The 22,122-nt window shown below is 39.7% G+C and overlaps 1 protein-coding gene across 3 annotated transcripts in view; it reads right to left on the bottom strand.

The window, feature by feature from the left end:
* Nucleotides 1-9,250: 9,250 nt before the first annotated feature.
* LOC117410642 (inhibitor of Bruton tyrosine kinase-like) overlaps nucleotides 9,251-22,122 on the bottom strand; it is a 52,232-nt gene continuing 39,360 nt past the window's right edge. The window contains exons 1-5 of one of the 3 annotated variants that reach the window (XM_034017344.3): nucleotides 18,140-20,506; nucleotides 16,815-16,973; nucleotides 14,933-15,001; nucleotides 11,272-11,404; nucleotides 9,251-11,121 (exon numbers count right to left, since the gene is read on the bottom strand). In XM_034017344.3, the coding sequence (XP_033873235.3) occupies nucleotides 11,041-11,121; nucleotides 11,272-11,404; nucleotides 14,933-15,001; nucleotides 16,815-16,973; nucleotides 18,140-18,330 (633 nt within the window). In that variant the 5' untranslated portion in view covers nucleotides 18,331-20,506 and the 3' untranslated portion in view covers nucleotides 9,251-11,040. Of the gene's footprint in view, nucleotides 11,122-11,271; nucleotides 11,405-14,932; nucleotides 15,002-16,814; nucleotides 16,974-18,139; nucleotides 20,507-22,122 lie in introns of those variants that run through there. The other 2 variants (XM_059025637.1, XM_059025638.1) reach the window with 2 other exon arrangements.

Genomic DNA, 22,122 nt, shown 5'->3' with positions numbered 1-22,122 from the left:
TATCTTGCTCTTAATTGTATTATTACTTGTACTGTGATACTTGAAATGTATTTGCTTACGATTGTAAGTCGCCCTGGATAAGGGTGTCTGCTAAGAAATAAATAATAATAATAAGATACTTGAAAGATAACTAGCAAGACATGAAAGCCTCAGCATGCAAAGCTCTTTATTTTCATGGCCACTTCAGCAACAAGCAGTGTGGTTTTGTTAATGAAGCCTTGTATCGGTCTGGTTGACATTTACCAGATGTGGCAGGGCGATCTCTCCAACAAAGGCACAGGACTAGGGATTTAGAGTACAGAGAGCTCTTGAGCATGAGTTAGAAAGGTCCGCCGATGATTCACAGTGACTGGGAGGAAATGGAAGTAGGTATGAGTGGCTTGATTCCTAATGAGATGTGCTGGGGACACGGCAACATGCAGATGCTGTTTAAGAATATCTGTGTGGGTCAAAGCAGTGTTTGTTGATGATTGGATATGGCACCTGTGCTGGAAATGGATTTCACACCACACTGACCGATTCTTAAAATAGAACCGAGCAGAGCTTCAGAACATCAGGAAATATTTGTCCAAACAGAGACTTACAAAGTTTTTTTCAGTATATGCAATGTGCCTGCTGTGCAGCAGTTATCATATTTTTTTCAGATCCTATAGAATATTTTTTATAGAACAGGTTTTTCACTGCTGCGATACATATGGGTTGGAAAAGGTTTAATATTGTAATATTTCCAGACATATCTCATGATGTCCTGTCCGCAGCATGGCAACAGCACCAATTCCATACTTCCTGGCTTTTTTTTTTTTAATAAAACCTGAATGTATATCACTCACTGGTCATGGGAACTAGCCTAGTCTGTAAGCTCTCCTAGCTTTCCACACATAGGTCTCTTGTACCCATTGTCAATAGTCACCTTGCTATACACAGGTTAATTTAAAAAAACACTGTAACTAATGATGCATACACTATTAATGATATTGCGCAAAAACTGGTGCTGTGCAGGTTGGTGGCATTTAATTGTTGATTCCGGACAAACTACTGTGACAAAAATTGGCTTGTGGTTTGAGGTTACATACCTTTTCAGTAACAATAACTAGAGCTTTGGAAACTGCTTCCTGGCCAATTAAATATTTATAAAGTCACACTCAACCTATTAAAAAGGTCAACTCAACGGACCAATTTTTCAGTGTTTATTCAGTACCTTGTATCTTTCTAAACAAGGGATTTAGGGGGATCCCCCTAATAAAAGCTAAATCTCAAAACAATAATTGTGTGACTATATTAATTGTTACAGCTGTGTATAATAGTATATGAAACAGGATTAATTTATCCGACTTTTTACATATCCGCCCTTACACTGGTCCAAACGCAGTCGCGATGGACTACTGTATCACCAGTTTTTTTTTTTACAGGAAATGCAATTCACACAACATGACAACTTTACTTGGAAATGCAGGCTATCACCCACTGATGCAGTGGCTGAAATATGTGTCACTTTGGTTACCTGTTTAAATAAGAACATGTTAATTAAAAGGTTCAGACCAAGAAGCAAACACTGCAGAGTAAATGTTTTTTCAGTAGAATTCCCCGGCTGCTTTTGTTATCAAAAGAAAATTGGAATAGGTTGAAAAATATATTGCTGCAATAATGATAACATGGAATTCCACAAAGTTAAAGTAATTGTTTTGATGTAAACCAGGGGTGTCCAATCACGGTTTTGGAGGGCCAATTCCAGTCCTGGTTTAACAGCTAAAATTAGATAAAAATCTATTTTGGGGTCTGGATGGAGGTTTTTTGGTTTAATCCAGCAATTTAGAACAGGACTGGAATTGCCAACTTTGGCCACCCCCTGATATAAACACTGCTCGGTGTTGCATTTGTAAAAGATCGCAGGTTTCAGGTAGTTAAATTTCTGTTTTAATAAAAGAGAAATATTATTTACATATTCAATATCAGAACACACTTAGGGTTATACCCAACAATAATTCCATCATTGGAATGTAAATATCTGACATAAGTCACTGTAAAAATGAATACTGCCAATTCTTTAACCAAGCTAATCATTTTTGGGGATGGTTTTTGAAAGCTATGAACAAATTTGAAATCTTTGACTAGTTTTTTTGCACTTTGTGTAGTCTACAATTACTCCTTATGAGACCATCTCCTTTGAAATAAAAACATACACTGCCACGCCACTTCATTGGGACCTGGGTACATGATTGGCTTTGGTAAAGCTCTGGTGTGATCCATGATCTCCTGGTATACCCTGGGACCCTTCATTACTCGGAAAAGTCAAATGAATGCCATAGTTTACTTTAGCTTCCTTGTGGATCAAGTCCCCCCCAACAATGCTGCATTTGCACTGTGATGGCGATAGCTACTTTTAACACAATAATGCACCCATCCACTGTGCCAGAATTGTGAATGGTTTGAGGAGCTTGACCATGCCTACAACAATCCACTGATCAATCCTGTTGAGCACGTTTGATGAACTTGAATGACATTCATCATCATAATTCCCTTCTTTTTTTTTTTTCTTTTTTTTTTTTAAATTTAGTCGTTGCCAATTAGTTTTTATTATTTTCTCCCCAATTTGAAATGCCCAATTATTTTATTATGCTCAGCTCACCGCTACCGCCCCTGCGCTGACTCGGGAGGGGCGAAGATGAACACACGCTGTCCTCCGAAGCGTGTGCCATCAGTCGCCCGCTTCTTTACACACTGCAAACTCACCGTGCAGCTGCCTCAGAGCTAGTGTTGGAGGACAACGCAGCTCTGGGCAGCTTACAGGCAAGCCCGCAGGCGCCCGGCCAGACTACAGGGGTCGCTGGTGCGCGGTAAGCCGAGGACACACTGGCCGACCTAACCCTCCCTCCCCCCCGGGCGACGCTCGGCCAATTGAGCGCTGCCCCCTGGAAGCTCCCGTCCACGGTCGGCTGTGGAATAGCCTGGACTCGAACTCGCGACGTCCAGGCTATAGAGCGCATCCTGCACTCTAGCGAGTGCTTTTACTGGATGCGCCACTCGGGAGCCATCGTAATCCCCTTCTTACCTCCATTGTGCACTGTGGCAGGGCTGAGGCCAGGCACGTGTATATATTTTTGTGTAAATTTGTGTGTTTTGATTGTTTTTCCTTTTGTATTTATTATTGTAAATAATACGAGAGCCAGTAGTTTTGACTGTGACGCGCTGCAAGCTGGGTTTGTTTACAGGGAATCGCAGCTGAGAATTGAAAGAAACCAATCCATCCTCCTTCCGTGTGCGGAACAGGGATTGCGGATTTAAACCCATACCGAGTAAGGATTAGTTTAGGGATTGTAAATCCCACAAAGCATACAAGGTCAGCAGGACCTCCCTGTATAGCGAGAGCGGCTCTTTTTGTATGCATGCCTGTTATCTACCATTGCTGGTAGGGTCATGTGGTTGTTTGTGTTCCTGTAACTAAATCCTGAGTGCTTGGGTGACGTCTTCAGTGTCAACTTCCTGTCTGTCAGTGGATTACCCACAACCGCCTATCACATGCACCAATAGTGTAACATACTAATGACTGAATAAATTAACATTCCTCATTAACATTGCGACAAGACTGTGATGTGGGCAAACAGTCCCAGACATTGTATAGGCTATAATCTACAAATATAAATGTTTTTTTTTTTTTTAAAGTATAACAACTCATAGTGCACCATCATAGTTCAAACATGTTCCTAAATCCTACCAACAGTTAGACTTGGCAGTTTTATAAGTACAGTAAACATTTATTTTTATTTTATTCAGTTACATATCATTTCAAGGTTAAAGTAATTAAATTACATACATTTTTTTAATCAGGCTAAAAAAATAAAACTATTGTTTACTGTCAAACAAGATTTTGGGGGAATTTAATTCTTAATTATATAGGTAAGACATTAATTGGTGTCTAGCTGAAATGTTAACTCATAGTCATGCCTTATTTTCTGTTTTCTATTTCACCTTGACATACACAAATGACTGAAGAAATCAAATACATTACTGTTATCATTAGAACTTCTGTAGTAACTGCAGTAAACTTACCATCTTTGAGTTGTTTTTTTATTCTGCTGCAAAAGCATTGCGCAAAACTGTTACTATCATCATACTCACATCTTACATAAGCTAAATTAGCTTTCCATTTGCAATAGAATTGATGCCGAGTCAGATTATCTCCGTAATACAGTACATCTCAACCAAAACCGGTACCACTAAAGCAATGGATTGTGTTTTGGTATTCTGCTTGTATTCTACACAAGAGCCATCTTTAAGCACTTCAGTTTTCAATTTGTTGTTTAGCATTATAAAAAAATGGATGCAAAAGGAGGAAAGATTACTTAGTAGGATTTAATGTACATGGTAGTTTCATTAACCCCTCGACTGCCACCCTTTATTATTTTTTTCCTTTAAGGTCTAAAAGTGAATATTTATTTTACACCAAAATGTATATTTGATTAACACCTAATGGGATTGTTATTGTCAAATTGTTTCACCTGTGTACTTGCAGTTCAAGCTACTTGCTTCCATGTTGAGCAGGGTTTTCCAATGTAAACAAAGCAAGGCCTTGTACTAGTATGAGTGGCTATGGATACAATCATTTCAGAATGCCACCACCAAGCACATTGAATAAAAGCAGATGTATTTTAAATCTTTTTTTTTTCAAATTTGGTAGACGTTCACAAACCAGCTGCTAGTTCAACCGATACAAACAACCAATGATTGAATAGGGAATTAACTTTCTTGCAAAACGATACAGAATTAAACATGTCATTTTTGTCGGCAAAATTCCAATCTTATAGACCCTTGCTCTTCCCTTGGCTCTAACTAGCAGGCAGTATCAAGCACCATTGCTCGCTCAAGGAAAGTCAGTTCAGGTCTATAGATCTGTTACGTCTGAAATTATTATTCTTTATATAAATCGGTCGGAATTGGATACTGCATTCAAAAGGCAATAAACCCTATTTTTAAAAACCACTTAACCATGCGATTAATGAAAATGCATACTTTCCATAACTATACCATGCCTTTGTGTTGCGTTTCTGTATAACATCACTTAGAAGCAGTGAGCTCAGGGCGGTTGACATTTGTGGCAACACAAACTATGTTCCATATTTTCATAATTTATGTCCTGTTGTATTCATCATTCTTTGCTAGATGGTGATAAAACAGAAAACAACATAACAGATGTAAACTAGCACGGCATAGCTGCATTGCATTGCAGTGCAGTGTGCAAGTTGTGGTCCAGAGTTGATGGAGCACAAGGTGGTTAAGTGACTTGCTCAGGGTCATACAATGAGTCAGTGGCTGAGGTGGGATTTGAACCGGGGACCTCCTGGTTACAAGTCCTTTTCTTTAACCACTGGACCACACAGCCTCCTAATATATTTGGGGCAATTGTAAACAATTAGATGTTGCTGGCTTAATTAAGTGGAAATATTTGTTTTACTGGCTGTTATGTCAAGCCAGTAATTTAGTAATGCACGAAAAAGTGTTTTCTGTTTGTTGGTGGGCAGAAGAGGGTGATCTTCATGGGTAAGGGATCAAACCACTACCCCACACATTTAGGATAATTTAATGCTGACAAAACACACCTTCAACTGGAGACAAAAAAACTCAAATTAGCAGGTAAATGATTACACTTATAAAGGCATGTTTGTAGAGGCGTTTTGAGGCAACAGGGGGGCTTTAAACTTCTGAGTTTTAAAAAGTCCCCAGGATGTGATGACCAAAACAGAACATGAAGATGATTGTGAATGTGCAGACCAGTAGCACATTGCTCTAAGCTAAAGTATTGCTCACCATACTCAATATTTTTGTTTTTTTTCTTACTTTTGCAGAAAGATCTGCTCTATTGTGCTTTACCTTCATATAACATATATATATATATATATATATATATATATATATATATATATACCGTATTTATAATGAAAAGTCCAACTGCACTTTATATACAGTATGCAGTCTTAACATTAGCGTATGTTTAATTTATTATCTGATTTCAACACTGAAAGACTGTACGCAATACCCAAAATACAAAACATAACGAACAGTTTTTGAATTATTCAATCTTCAGCCAATTATGAGTCTTTACATTTGTAGTAACGTCCTTAGAATTTGTTACTTATCCTCCACCACATTTGAATGAAGTTCAAACTGTTTTGACTAAACAGCAACCCATATCCTTGGTTACCATCAGATATTGGCACTCGTTAAGTGGGTGTATACCTAATGAAGTGCCATAAATGCAGAAACTATCAATGTGGGCACTGTGTGGAAATGTGTCGCTTGGTAAACTCAGGTTAGCACAGTTACAGCTTAATTTCAAGTCGATTCAGAGGGTTTGTAAACAGCATGGAAATATGTTTAGCGCTGTGAATAACAAAAAACAGTGAATGGAAGTGTGAAACGGGTGCAATGTGAATAATTATTTCATTAGCTATAACTTCTACAGCCAAGCTAATTGCCTTTATACCAAGGAGCTCTACTGTGGATGTGGCAAGATACCAGCCTTGGCGAAGAAACAGGTGAGCCACTCAGCAACCCTAGCAGCAGCAGTTAATTTACTAAGAAAGGGCTAAACAAACAACACATCAGTGGGATTATATATATATATATATATATATATATATATATATATATATACATGTAGTGAACAAAAAAATGGAAACACCAATGTAAAGTCAGTTAATAGGATCCCGCTCTAGAGTTCTCGGCTGACCTTTTTTGATGAAACTGGCCGCTCGCGCCCCAGGTTGAAATTTGCAGTCACTTGATCTGCAGTTGCTCGCCTGTTTTGCCTTGCACTTCGAATTAATGCACGGATATCACGATTCTGGAGTATGTGCTTCCGCCCACTGTTGCCCTTTGCTGATGTCTTTCCCTCGGAGTTCCATGCTGACATCACCTTAGACACCGTTGCTCATGAAACATCAGCAAGTTGAGCTGTCTTGGTCACTGAAGCTCCTGCCAAACGCGCCCCAACCATCACCCCTCTTTCAAAGTCACTGAGGTCTCCTCTTGCAGCCATGCTAGCCATAATTATAGGCAACCAGGCCTGTCCAGCATTTTTATATATGACCCTAAGCATGCTGGGATGTCATTTGCTTAATTAACGCATGGGCCACACCTGTGTGGAAGCCATGGCTTTCAATATACTTGGTGTCCCTCATTTACCCAGGTGTTTCCATTTTTTGGTTCACTACCTGTATATATATATATATATATATATATATATATATATATATATATATATAATTTTGTGGGGCGTTTGCTAAGGCTGTAAGGGTAGAGCAGAGGAAGCAGAAACAAGCTTGTTAATGGGACAGAGGCGGATTAAGAGAGCCCGGAGTCAGGATAGAAGGCAAGCCAATGGCCCAGACTTAGAAGCGGGCTTGGAGCGTCCCGGAATTGAAGTTAGTATAGGAAGAGATCCCCGATCGATGAGCCGCCTTTACATAGGAACGGGCTTGGTCGAAGGCTGAAGCCTTGAGGATCTGAAAACACATAAAAGGGCTCTGACTTGGCAGAGGCGCCTCTCGGGGACCTGAAAGGAGAGATAGAAAAGGATTCCCTAACTGATCTGGTGCTGCCCTCGGACGAGGTGAGGTGCAGGCCTCTGAAACCGGGAGCAGAGAGGCATCCCGCAGGGAACCTGGAACAGATAGAGATGGCTTAGTCTGGGACTTGGCACTAAGAGCATAAAGCAGGCCACGTCCCAAGGGAAACAGAACAGAGCCTTGGGTGACGAGGTAAGATTAGCACATGAGCTGCGACAGGTCAGGGAAGTGAGACTCACTTGCCCCCCAAAAGAATGGACCCCCGGCTCTGCTTGTAATATTTGAGAGGATGAGCGGACATATGACTAGATTGCTAAGGAAGTCAAGTGCCCTGTATTCATTCATTCATTCATTTATTTTATATATATATATATATATATATTATATATATATATATATATATATATATATATATATATATATATATATATATATATAAATCTGATCTCTATCTCTGTTCCTCTGGAATCTACCACACTCTCTCCCTCTTCCTCCGCTAAGAACCTTGGAGTCACCCTGGACCCCTGCCTCTCTTATTCCCAGCACATCTCCACTCTGGCACGCACTTGCCGATTCTTCCTGAGCAACATCCGAAGAATCCGACCCTTCCTCACCAACTATGCTACCCAGCTCCTGGTCCAGGCCTTGGTACTCTCCCGCCTAGACTACTGCAACTCCCTCCTGGCTGGCCTCCCTGCGTCCACCACCCATCCAGAACTCTGCTGCCCGCCTGGTGTTCTCTCTGCCTCGCTTCGCCCACGCTACTCCACTACTCCGCTCGCTCCACTGGCTCCCGATCACCGCTCGCATCCAGTTCAAGACTCTTGTACTAGCCTACAGATGCCTTAACCAGACTGCACCCAGCTACCTCCAGACCCTCATCTCTCCCTACACCCCCACTCGACCTCTCCGCTCCGCCTGCACTAGAAGACTAGCTCTACCTCCACTACGCTCCCCTGCCTCCAGAGCCCGCTCCTTCTCCACCCTTGCTCCGCAGTGGTGGAATGACCTTCCTACAGATGTCAGGACTGCCCAGTCCCTGACCACATTCCGGCGCCTCCTTAAGACTCACCTCTTCAAACAGCACCTGTAGAACTCCTCTGTTTGTATCCTGGAACACCCTTCATGTAAATGTGCTTTATTTTGCTCTTATCTGCCCCCTATTTTACTTCATTTAATCCTGTACTTCAGAATACTGTAATCTGCCAAGTGTTTAACCTGTAGTACTTTGTATTTAATCATATCCTGATGTAACTATCACTATTATCTGCTGTATTATTGAATTGTGGTTTGTCACACTTGTACTTTGCTTGAACAAAAGTTATTGTATTTCTTGCTCTTATTGTTTTACTTGTATTGTAACACTTGAAATGTATTTGCTTACGATTGTAAGTCGCCCTGGATAAGGGCGTCTGCTAAGAAATAAATAATAATAATAATAAATATATATATAAATTATATATAATTTATATATATATATATATAGAGACACACATAAAATACTAACTGGGGCCAACTTCAAAACAACAATTTAACATAATGCTAGTTATAAAAATATAGAAACGTTGGTTACATTTGTTTAAAATTTACGTGAGCTGTTTCAGACTCAAAATCCCTTTCTGAAAACGAGCACAAGCAGGATTACATTAAAATTTGGAATCAGAAAACGCACGCAAAACCACTATTCCTATTATTAGCATATGTGGAATAAATCTTTCTATCCAGAAATAAGAGAATTGTGTGTCAAATAAACATATTGGCATAAATACTAACAAGTGAACCACACATAACATGCCCGTCTCCATTAAAAAGTGGACCTAAAGTAATTACTTGGCAACTAAATTATTCTGGAACTGTTTGAACTATTGTAATTAACTAATGGTTTATTTCTGGTCATTCAAGAGGCAAAAATAAGAAGTGCAAATTATATAATCATGACAGTAAACTCATTTGTCAATGTAAGATGCTGTGCTATTTTGTTTTGGAAGATTCCCAACAGCAACAAGCTTCCAGTTTCTTTCCAGCAATACATCATTTTTCATGCATTCAAATCAACCATATTTATACGTATTCTTATCTTTTGGCATTCCTGTAAAATTGGAATATTAACTTGCACAAACATCTTTTAACATCAATATTGAAACAAATGGAAATAAATGTAAAGGGACATGCAATGCACAGGTGAGTTATGTATTGTTCCAAGTTGCATGCTGCTGTATTTCCAGCAGAATCCTAAAGTGACACATTCCCCAGCTTAATCAAATTACTTTGTATTACATTACACCACACTTGCTTTGTGTTTCATTTGATTACAGACTAATGATTATTTCGACAACCCCGCACAACCCCCCCACCCCCCTAAATTAAGCAGCAAGTAATTCAAGCACATTAAAATGCAAATGTCTGAATGCTCTAATATTTTGCATTGCTGCTTACAATCATATACCAATAAGGCCATACATGCTCTGCATTAAAAAAAGGCACAAAGGCCAGAATAACATTTCTAGTGTATAATGTAATTTTATTAATGAGCTTAAGATGCGAGAATACACACAATACAAAGTTTCTGAAAGCACAAACATACAGAGTTTGCATTTCCTCCTCCATCAAAATAACACAGTGGTAATACAAGCTGTGGACAACCACCGTTTAAAAATGCTGAATCCTAATCTACAAATGAAAAGCTTACTAGTTCAGACACACTGCTACACCAAAATACTGAGGTCTAGTTAGTGTCTGGTAGGAGTACCTATATTTAATCCAACTCCAAAATCCAAATCTGGGGACATGGAGGCTCAGTGTTTATTCCACATTGGAATTGCTATAGGTCCTTGGGACGCTTTCTCCACTGTGATGAACTCATCTGGGTTGTCAAAAGCATTGTAGTGGATGAGTAAATCTTGAGTAGCACACTCCTCAATCTGTTAATGTTATCATTTTTCTTACAAAAAATGGGAGGAAAGTCAAACAACTCTAGATAAGCTGGTCTTTACAAGTGAAACCCCTTGTAGGGCAAGGAATTACACGAATGAATTCCAGATGAAATTAAAGCATACACCAGATTGACAGAGGGACAGGACCAAAGCAATGGCACAGTCCTGAGAAAACAAATGATGATCTCAAATAAATGCACAACACTGGATCGGGATTATAGCTGGAGGAGCTAAATGATGTTTGAAAAGATTTGAAAGGAAAAAATATGTTTTTAAATCATTCTTATTGGTTCTCATTGCAATTACTCGCACGCTTATTTTTAAGTCTGAGTTTAATCAATTGCAATAAGAACCACGCAGAATGCTAGTAAACATCATGAAAAGAGGTCATTAACATAACGGCAAGGATAATTACAGGTTGATTCAATGACTGAGGGGTTACCGACAAGTGATTTTAAAATGTTACCCGGACCTTTATTAAATCATAATTTTGTTAGCAGAAAAGTAAGATTAGGCATCATTAGTCTTGGTATGATAAGCCTTATTTAGCTTTTCAATTCTGCATTGCAAAATTCATCCTTGATGTTCCGAATTAAGCTGTACGGCACCTTTGGTTCTTTCTGCTCCTAAATGGAAAAGGATTATGACAAGCGTAGTATTAAAATGTATGTTCTACCACACATCCCCCTGAGATCTGACAAACAGGGTCACACATTAACCTTTAAAAGGAGATGCCTCAGTTTTAAATGTGGCAGCAATATGCAGAGAGATTTTACCTGGATCAATGCCAAAGGCTTCTCTCTGCTTCTAAGAAGAGCAGCTTCCTGTTGCTGTTCTTCCTCCACAATAGCTGCAAAAGTAACTGGAGCCACTGCGGGAGGACTGTTCACTGCAGGCTTCAACCAGGGACTGAAGAAAGAGAAGACAAAATCAAAACCATAACATAACTCTGCTATTGTTGGGGAATACAGAGAAATGTCTGATGAGTAAGTAATCATCTGCATTTTTACACTGAACAAAAATATAAACGCAACATGCAACAATTTCAAAGATTTTACTGAGTTACAGTTCATATAAGGAAATCAGTCAATTGAAATAAATTCATTAGGCCCTAATCTATGGATTTCACATGACTGGGAATACAGATATGCATCTGTTGGTCACAGATACCTTAAAAAAAGGTAGGGGCGTGGATCAGAAAACCAGTCAGTATCTGGTGTGACCACCATTTGTCTCATGCAGCGCGACACATCTCCTTCGCATAGAGTTGATCAGGCTGTTGATTGTGGCCTGTGGAATGTTGTCCCACTCCTCTTCAGTGGCTGTGCGAAGTTGCTGGATATTGGCGGGAACTGGAACACGCTGTCGTACATGTCGATCCAGAGCATCCTAAACATGCTCAATGGGTGACATGTCTGGTGAGTATGCAGGCCATGGAAGAACTGGGACATTTTCAGCTTCCATGAATTGTGTACAGATCCTTGCGACATGGCGCCGTGCATTATCATGCTGAAACATGAGGTGATGGCGGCGGATGAATGGCACGACAATGGGCCTCAGGATCTCGTCACGGTATCTGTGTGCATTCAAATTGCCATCGATAAAATGCAATTGTGTTCGTTGTCCGTAGCTTATGCCTGCCCATACCATAACCCCACCGCCACCATGGGGCACTCTGTTCACAACGTTAACATCAGCAAACCGCTTGCCCACACGACGCCATACACGCTGTCTGCCATCTGCCCAGTACAGTTGAAACCGGGATTGATCCGTGAAGAGCACACTTCTCCAGCGTGCCAGCGGCCATCGAAGGTGAGCATTTGCCCACTGAAGTCAGTTACGACGCCAAACTGCAGTCAGGTCAAGACCCTGGTGAGGACGACGAGCACGCAGATGAGCTTCCATGAGACGGTTTCTGACAGTTTGTGCAGAAATTCTTCGGTTGTGCAAACCCACAGTTTCATCAGCTGTCCGAATGGCTGGTCTCAGATGATCCCGCAGGTGAAGAAGCCGGATGTGGAGGTCCTGGGCTGGCGTGGTTACACGTGGTCTGCGGTTGTGAGGCCGGTTTGACGTACTGCCAAACTTTCTAAAACGACGTTGGAGGCGGCTTATGGTAGAGAAATGAACATTCAGTTCTCTGGCAACAGCTCTGGTGGACATTCCTGCAGTCAGCATGCCAATTGCACACTCCCTCAAAACTTGAGACATCTGTGGCATTGTGTTGTGTGACAAAACTGCACATTTTTTAGTGGCCTTTTATTGTCCCCAGCACAAGGTGCACCTGTGTAATGATCATGCTGTTTAATCAGCTTCATGATATGCCACACCTGTCAGGTGGATGGATTATCTTGGCAAAGGAGAAATGCTCACTAACAGGGATGTAAACAAATTTGTGCACAAAATTTGAGAGAAATAAGCTTTTTGTGCGTATGGAAAATTTCTGGGATCTTTTATTTCAGCTCATGAAACATGGGACCAACACTTTACGTGTTGCGTTTATATTTTTGTTCAGTGTATTTAGTATTTAGAGAAAAACTTGCCATTTTCTCAACATGCATTAATGCAGTTTATTTTAATACATGATATTTGGCTTCGATTTCTTCAGGCTGCTGTAGTTCTTTCATCAAGCCTTAAGGGCCTTCAAGTTTCTTTCAACAACTGTGCCGTCAGTGAGTGACTTGTGCCCTGTGCCTCTATTGTGCCTTGTAGACTCTCATAAGCAGAACCTCATTCTTCTTCTCCTGACATAGGATCCATCAGCCTGGGTTTTCCACTTATTAAGTTGTATTGAAAATGCCCCTTCATTTTAATATTACAGTTTAAGGAAAATATGAAAAAAAGGTGTAAATACAGAAATTGTGATCATAACAAAAAATGGTGTATATAACTGAGCTGCAAGTCATGCTCATTACAGCACAATAAAGAAAAGTAATGTGAAAAGTGTCCATGCTTGTTGATCAGCATTTTCAAATGTCTTAACACCCTTGTTCACAGAGGAAGGGGGTTAGAAGTTTCTCACTAACCCTCGGTTTCTCGACTGACATGTAAATCAAAATTAGAGTGACACGCTTGGGAATTCTGCATCCTTGTGGTGGATTCCTGAAAGCATTGGAACAACTCTGAGGTAGTTCTGATGGGACATGTTGGTCAATGCGGCCTCTGCGTTCAGAGACAAGCCAGTTACGGGCCGCCTATTACCCTTGTGAAGTCGCCAAGATCATTCTGCTTTCCTATTATTGTTGCTGAATAGTTGCATACAACTCCCACACAGCTTATACAGCTTATACAGGAGTGTCCAGTCGCAGTCTTGGAGGGCCATTCCACTCCAGGTTTAACAGGTAAAATGAGATCATTAACTACTTTATGGACTGGATGGATTTTTTGATGGTTCAATTAAAAAATTTAGAACAGTTTTGGAATAAAAGACCAATACTGGAAGGCCAACTTTGGCAACTACAGCGTGTCATGACACATGACCAAATACAATTGCACACCTTGCAGATTTTAATAACATTCCCTTTTTTTGGCCAGCTCGTGTGTGTTACAGTAACCCAACTATTCCTGCCTGGGGCTAATGATGAAAACATTAATACTGGGTAGCTGTGGCAGGATGGCTCGCAGTGGTGAAGTGTGGTGACGTCACAGACCAGGAAGAAACTGAATCACAACAATGGATGGGCGGGTGAAGCTGAACGCATCGGTGGTCAGCGTATTTAATAAATCAAATAAACAAAACAAATGATTTTAACAAAACAACAAAACAAAAGGGCACGAGGGCCAAACGAATCAGACAGACAAACAAGTAAGTGTCGTGCTGGCTAATCCAGCACCAATTGTTAATTTCTGTCTCCTCTCTATCTCCCCGTACCTCCTCTCTGCACCCAACCCTGCAGCACGGACAGCTGCAGGCTCTTATACTCTGGCCGAGGAGTTAACTAGCTGTTAATTATCTTATTACCCCTCGGCCACAGTTTGGTAAGGATGCATGACTGTCAGCTAGTTAAATAATCAGTAGCTGATCAGTCATGCATCCTCACAGGGTTTTTAAATATAAATATAAAAAACAACAAAAGACGCAGCGCTTTTATCTACAAACAAATACAAATAATAATAAATAGGGGCGGGACACTCCGCCACAGTAGCCCAGTAAAGCAAGCATTTTTAACAGGTGAAGTTCCGACAAAGAGGTGTAATACAGCACAGAGCAAATCGAATACTGTTGCTAGGCTCATCATGACCACTGCACTTCACTGAATGCTTTGTGGTTCATAAAGCAAGTAATCCAGCATTTGATGGAAAAGCACACATCATGGTATTCTTGAACGATTCTTTGGCCCTGTGATTAAATGATCTACATTTTCACACACTGCTACCAACACCTTTTCTCTGTGGGTTACATACTACATCATCAAATTTAAAAAAAAAAATGCTTACTTGTAGCCATCTGCTTGTGCTGATGTAGGGATGTGGTCACCTATACTGTGGGTGCTTTTGGCTGGCCATCTACAAGCAAGTAACATAAAAACAGTAAACATGCTGCACTAAAATGGGTTCTCACAAGACAGGGTCTTTGTTGCAGTGGGAACAATAAAGAATACCACCAATGCATTCTAGCATCCAAAATAGAGCTGGGTCTAGTTCAGGTACTTGCTCACCACTCAGCTACACAAACGTGTTTGACTGCAAATCAACAGATTCTAAATAGGCTATGGCTCTTTTTGTATTATTACTATTTTTCTTTTTTTTTTTTTTTTGATGTTTCACGTCAACAAGATCATTATCAAAGTCAATGTGGTTTTTTCAACAGCAGCTTAAATGTGGTTTACAAAAAAAAAATAATGATAAAAAAAGAGAACAAAAACTGCACATAATTACATTTCTTCAACAACAGAGATATGTATACTATATAAATGGCTTCTATCAGATGGACATTACATCAAATTAAGATTAGCTATACTGTTTAACTATTATTATGTAAATAGATTCTAAAAACTGTATTGTGTTGATGTATGAGATACAAGGGTAGAGTATACAAAATAAAAGATTTAACCCATTATCTGTACTGTGTTCATTTTGAGGAACCATTTTACGTGAACAACTCCCCCAACTACCAGCAATGCAAAAACTTACTACACTTTAGGCATGATTTTATAAAGAGGCTAAATTACTAGGTGACTAAGACTTTTACAAAACCTGACTGAAAACAGGAAAACATAGCTTTTAAAATACAAATGGTTATTAAGACTAGCGATCGATGTGTAATTGTATATACTCTTAAAATGAGCTGTTTTTGAAAATCCTGCTGTTTGTATGCAAAAAATTATTGTATTAATGTATTGACATTTTGAGACTTACTATAAAACACGTACATGGTTTCATAAATTAGTACAAATTGCTCAAGTAAATATGTCACAGCACTACAATAAAAAATATTTTCTGGTCCTACTTTTCCCTGAAGCCAACAGTTGAGTTATGTACAATAAAACATGTTATACATCTAGTAGTAACAGTTTTACTCAAGTGCATTGACTAGTTTTAAGATAACACAATACACTAGTTTTACAATACACTAGTTTTACACAACGCAATGAACAATGTAACAGTGCCACCTAGTGGCAAGTACCATTAACACTGACATTAAAACCACTGCCCTCTTGCTGGGGAGAACACATGTGAAAGCAGCTTTCAATTAACCTTCACCGGCATAGGTCCGTGAATAGTTCACAGCACAAGATAACTTTTCTATGATGAAAGAACTCACCCACTCATTGACACTACTACAAGCTTTCAACACATATAAGGTGTGACAACAAAAGGTGTTTCAAAACTCCTCTCATTGACACAGTCATGCCCCTTTATTGTTTTGCTATGTTTTTGATTTCCAAACTTTATTTTTCACTTTGAAATGTATCCAGACAATTCTGGGTTTAGTCTCCCCATTAACCTCCTGAGATAAGCCTCTTGTTTACAATGTGTTTTATGCAACATTTCCAAGGAATTTCAGTATATATTGCAAATACTTACATATCTTTTTTTTCTGAGTAAATATATGGGGGTAATATTGATACTTCTACAGTTTTACATAGACCAATGCATGCTTTTGTGCATCTAACTATACATAGCTAACTATAAATGCCTCGGCTTACAATAAAACCAGTGTATTATTTACTGTACATAAGTACATGAATTTAAAGTCAAGGAACTGTTAGGTATAAAATCAGCATTTTCACATGGTTTAGTGGACCAAATTTCATTACGCTTCAGTTATTATGTGCAATGGTATAATTCCCATTAAAACAGCCAGTCTGCTCCTTACCCGGGCAGCTTCTTTTCATTTTCATGCTGCTCAGTGTCTTTGAAAGAAACCTTTTTGATAACACTGCCGGATGAGAGAACAGGTCTTACTGTCTCCTCCTCCTCCATCAGAAGATCCAGGAATGACTTGGGGGAGGGAGAACCGTGCAGAGGAGTCGCCCTGACAAAAAAGCAAACAGAAATAACAAAGCCATTCTTATTTTTAAAAACACTCAATGGTGATACATTTACTTCAAGGATCTCTTAAATGGTCACATTAATACCCAATAGCTATGTGGTTGGGACTTTGTTGTGAACTAGCCAGTATGGAGAAAATTACAACTATGCTACAGAACCGTCAAGAAACATGTTAGTTTTCGGTCACATTTTATAAACTAATGCACCAATATGGTACATTCTCCCCATCTGCTGAGGCTGTGGGCTTCAGAAAGACATCACAGTGAACAGGCTGTATATTAGGATGTCCCAATACAATTAAGAAAGTATAAAATGTGCAACTTGCACTGTATTACTATATATAGGCTTTGTCACAATTTAAGAGACATATTCATGTAAAATTACTTTTGTCTAATATAATTTCTGTACTTATGTATTATTTTGCTCATCAATAAACATTTAATAAAATGACTAAATTGTGTAATTACAGCACATTCAAAATTAAGGAACGTACAATTACCCATTTATACAATTGGGTTTTTACTGGAGCAATCTAGGTAAAGTGCCTTGCTCAAGGGTACAGCAGCAGTTTCCCCCACCTGGGATTGAACCCACAACCCTCCGGTCAAGAGTCCAGAGCCCTAACCACTACTCCACTCTGCTGCCCAACTATATTACAATGCATTTATACAGGGGATTACATGACCACCAACCAGGTTCCTTGTTTAAATGAATGCAATGCACTTGTTACATTATTTGGGATTGCAAATACAGTATGTATAAACAAACTAAACAAACATCACACAGGGTCCCATTCACAGCAAGCCTTGGAATGACTGAAGTCAGACTCAAAAGAAAACATTTGCAGCAATAACTCAAAGTTGTTTTTTTGTTTTGTTTTTTTTAATTTGCTGCATTTCAGATAGCTGAGAGTACCTTACATCAGCACATTGCTGATAAAGCATGTGTCCTATAACAGCTATAACCACAGGATACATCAACGTATACACAACCACTTCCCTCACTAGTATAAAAACATTGGCTCTGTCTCGGATATTCTCTAAACAATAACTTATTCTGTAGTAATCACCTAAACAAGCACTATAAATGTAGTATTACCCTTCTATAAAAGTAAAACCATCTATGAAAAGTGGAACTGTATGAACCAACCATGCTTTTTCAGTCTTAGACAGTGTGGATGGACTGGACTTCAAGGGGGTGCTGTCCCCACCCCTTGCTCTTGAGCTGCACTCTCTAGCTGCCATAGCAATAATTTCTCTTTGCTTCTGGGAAATCTTGGTTCCATGTATCGCAGGTTTACTAAGATTACTGGAAAAAAAACAACAACAATGGTTCTCCATTGTTTGCTATAATCACTTCTTTCACAAAAAAACAATTAAAAAAAATTCTGCACACATCTCACTGCAGATTTTCATCCCCAACAGTTACCCCTTCTATTGTCCAAATGCAGTATATTCTAAATGCAGCTTTGCTTTTTTTGGCATTGATAAACAGTATTCAAGAGAACACCCTGGACCAGATTTTGTCCAGGGTGTTCTCTTGATTCACTGACACACAGGAGACAGAAGGTGTACTTGAAGCACCGCACAAGTGCCAAGTTTTATTGTGCCGAGTGTATTTTTTCTTTTAGCCCGCAGAGGGCGCTGTTCACCGTGGTCTGCCTACAAGCAATGATAAAACAGAACCACGGAAATACCAGATGCGGTACAGAACAAGTGCGGGCGCACTTACAAGTGCTCAAACATTAATTCAAAAACCAAAGGCGAAAGTAAAAAGGAAAATAAAACAAAGTAACAAAACTACAAATAAAAGGTGCTGCACTTCGGCAGCGTTACCCCAGCCGTCGCTAGCCGCACGGCCCGGGTCTCCGTCCTACTCTGACCGTCTTCTCAGTCTACCCTAGAACTACACAGGGGGTCTGCCCACGGGTTCCCCACTAATATTAAGTTTACTTTCCGTTTTCTTTTTGTTCCCGGTTTTCTCTCGGTCCCGGCTGTTCCCAGCTCTCGACCCGAGCTCCCGTACTTCCCGGTACGTCTTTTAAAAGGGTAGAGCTGAGGAAACAGTGGAGTATTATTTTATAGGGCTAGCAATCCCCCCCAAGACCCGCCTTTCAGCCACTCAGAGAGAAGAAAAGCCCACACACCCACTCTCCCACCTCTCTGTGTCACTGCCATGACTGACAGGCGGGTATTGGACGACTGCTGCCCTCTTCCTGCAGCACTAAGAATACGCCAGCAGAGTCAGCACAGGTCTCCCCCTGTTACACTCCTCCAAGGCATTTTCCAGCAGCTCTGGATATTTTGAAAAACATCTCACTGGAAGCCAACAGATTTTAATCAAACCCATGGCAGTCGCTGGAATGAATTAATCTCACTTTGTACTGCAGGTCTTTTATTCCCAGAAGATGTAGCATAACAGCACACAGCCTGTTAACACTGTCATGTACTCATTGGAATTTAAAGACCATGTTAGTTTTACCATTTAGCATACTGTACTTCCATGCCAATCTAAGTGATCCTGCTAACTTTATATTGCTGAGTTTTCCAGTCATATTTGGGCCAGGGGAAAAAAAACAGTACTTACTCTGAAATATTTTTAGGAGTAGCTTCACGGTTTTGTAGATTTGCTTCCATTTCCATGAAGGATCTCAGATCCAACAATTAGAGAGGACATATAAATGTTATGCTTCCAGGTACTATAAGGTCATCTTAAAGTCTCAAAACTACAGTCAGTACTCGCATAGCCAACCCTATAAAATGTTGACTTCAGTGACGGTTAAACGAGTGTGATGCATATCTGATTATTTCATCTGATTTGACGCGTATGTAGGTGAGCACGTTGTAACCTGCCCTCTACCACCCAAACAACCCCCTGCCCTGCACACACACACGCATTTTGTACGGAAAGAAAAATATGACTTTCGTTTGAGGAACTGTACAGGAAGATGTTTATTCTTTCATTGAAAATTTGTTAGTGCATAAACTTGGGGAAATAACGCAGCAGTAAGAGACAAACTTGTCCGCTTTTTCAGGGAAAACAAAAAAGATACAATGTCAAAAATACATAGCTGAAAGGCCTGTGTTAAAATGAGTAGGCTTCCATTTAGATGTAGTGTAGTTGGTTTTGTTGGTACAGTACTATATTTTCAACAGAACGATATGATTCTGAAAATATCACTTGCCAAAAGAGACGACTGGACACGTGAACTGTAATACAGTACATACTTTTAAATCCGGTACGTATTGTAGCAGTATGTAAAATTCCCCATTAACGACACAACAGAAAAATTAAATAAAATTGTTATCCATGTACAGAACTGCTTAAAAACGTAAAAGAGAATGCAAAAGATGTAAAAAATAAAAATAAATAAAAAAATAACACTAGTTTCCAGAATTAAAACAGTATCCACAATCAGTCTTCACAATTGCAGAATATAGTGCTGGATAAGGCCTTAATGTCACAGTACACTTGCAAATGAAAATGCACAAAAGCAACTAAAGATCACAGATTTTTTTTTTAATGCATCAAGGTATCTAAAACTGTTTAATGATTAACTCACCGTGCCTTCTCTCGTTCGCTTTGTTTTTGGAGGAAGTGCTGTGTAACTGCAGTGAACAATAAAGACAGACTGATTTACTTGCCATGCCAGAAAAACCAAAAAATAAAACGCGGGCTGTGACGGTTAAACAAGTCAATTGTAACGTTGAAGAGATGGGCTTTGTATAAAAAAAACTGGAGTCGGAAATCGCGTGTGACAGGTAAGTGCATTACTTTGTTACATACATGCACACACCTATATAAAAATATAATGGGGATTGATTTTATTCTTAATACAAGGACGGTAAAACGTGACTGACATGCATCCGAGTGTCGTATATAGTGCTGACTGTAGCACAGTACCCATAGATTTTCACTTCCCCCAATTACTGTGGTCTTCCTAAATTATTATTATTATTCATTTCTTAGCTGACGCCCTTATCCAGCATAAATATAAATGCATAGAACTGTGAACACACATCTTGTTTCACAACAAAATCTACATGCATCAATCCCCACAGTGTAAAAGTACCCCCTATTTATTGCATGAAACGTGTTTAAAAATGATTAACAGATTTATATGCATAACACACTAGAACTTGTAACTAATGTCCATGCACAGTTTAATCAAAGTTCAACCTTCATTAGCTCAGCCAGTCAGGTGTCAGTAACGCGATAAGAAACAGCGACAGTGGCGGTGTTTACATGCAAGTCTTAATCGTGCTACTATAGTGCATTCATGACATGTCACGTGCAAATGACGCATGATTGTGCTCGTTCCAAATGTGCACGGCAAAAAAAGTGTGTGACTTAAGTGTCATTACACTTTGGTAAAGCACGGTAAAGTGCGCGCTAATTGGCCTAATTAGTCCCATAGCAACAAACTCCACAGTCGTGCAAAATACTAACAGTAGACTTTCATGAAATAACACGATACCTTCTCCACTTCCCCTATGTAAAAGAACGCTCTTCTCTGGGATACGGTCTTTCTGTCCTCCTCTGTAGTGTAAGAAAGATTTTCCTTATCCCAGTCTTACTAATACAATCAGTTAAATATCCATCCATCCATTATTATCAATCCGCTTCTCCTGATGAGGGTCGTGGCTAAATTATATATAAATTGCATACAGAGATGTTGATTTATACCATTATTTATTCATTTCAGTGTATTATGAACGATGCATGAGAACTACTAGATAGTTATGATCAGCATTATTATCATAATAATAATAATGCTACGAATAATGTAGCTTTTTTCCCGCAGTATGTTTCAAGCTTCCACCCCTTCTGACAGCACGCAGCACCAGGTCCGCAGTAGGGATGAGGAAACTCGGGGTTATGGATGAACTGGATCGACCTCGCCAAAGAAATGCCACCATTTTCACCAGTATTACCGGTGCTCTGGCTGAACTTGGTATAAATAGAACGCTCCTGCAGGTACGAGATAAATTCAGGAAACTGAAATATCTGTACCTGCAGGAGAGAAAATGCCTGCAGTTCTCTGGTCAAAGCTCGAGGTCCCAATTTCGGTTCTGGGCGGAAATGCACTGCTTAATGGGTGACCGGCCAGTGGCAGTGGCATCGGACGATTT

The sequence above is a fragment of the Acipenser ruthenus genome, chromosome 6 (assembly GCF_902713425.1).
Source record: "Acipenser ruthenus chromosome 6, fAciRut3.2 maternal haplotype, whole genome shotgun sequence".
NCBI lineage: Eukaryota > Metazoa > Chordata > Actinopteri > Acipenseriformes > Acipenseridae > Acipenser > Acipenser ruthenus.
Note: the sequence above shows the minus strand (reverse complement) of the source record. Positions and strands in the feature narration are given on the sequence as shown.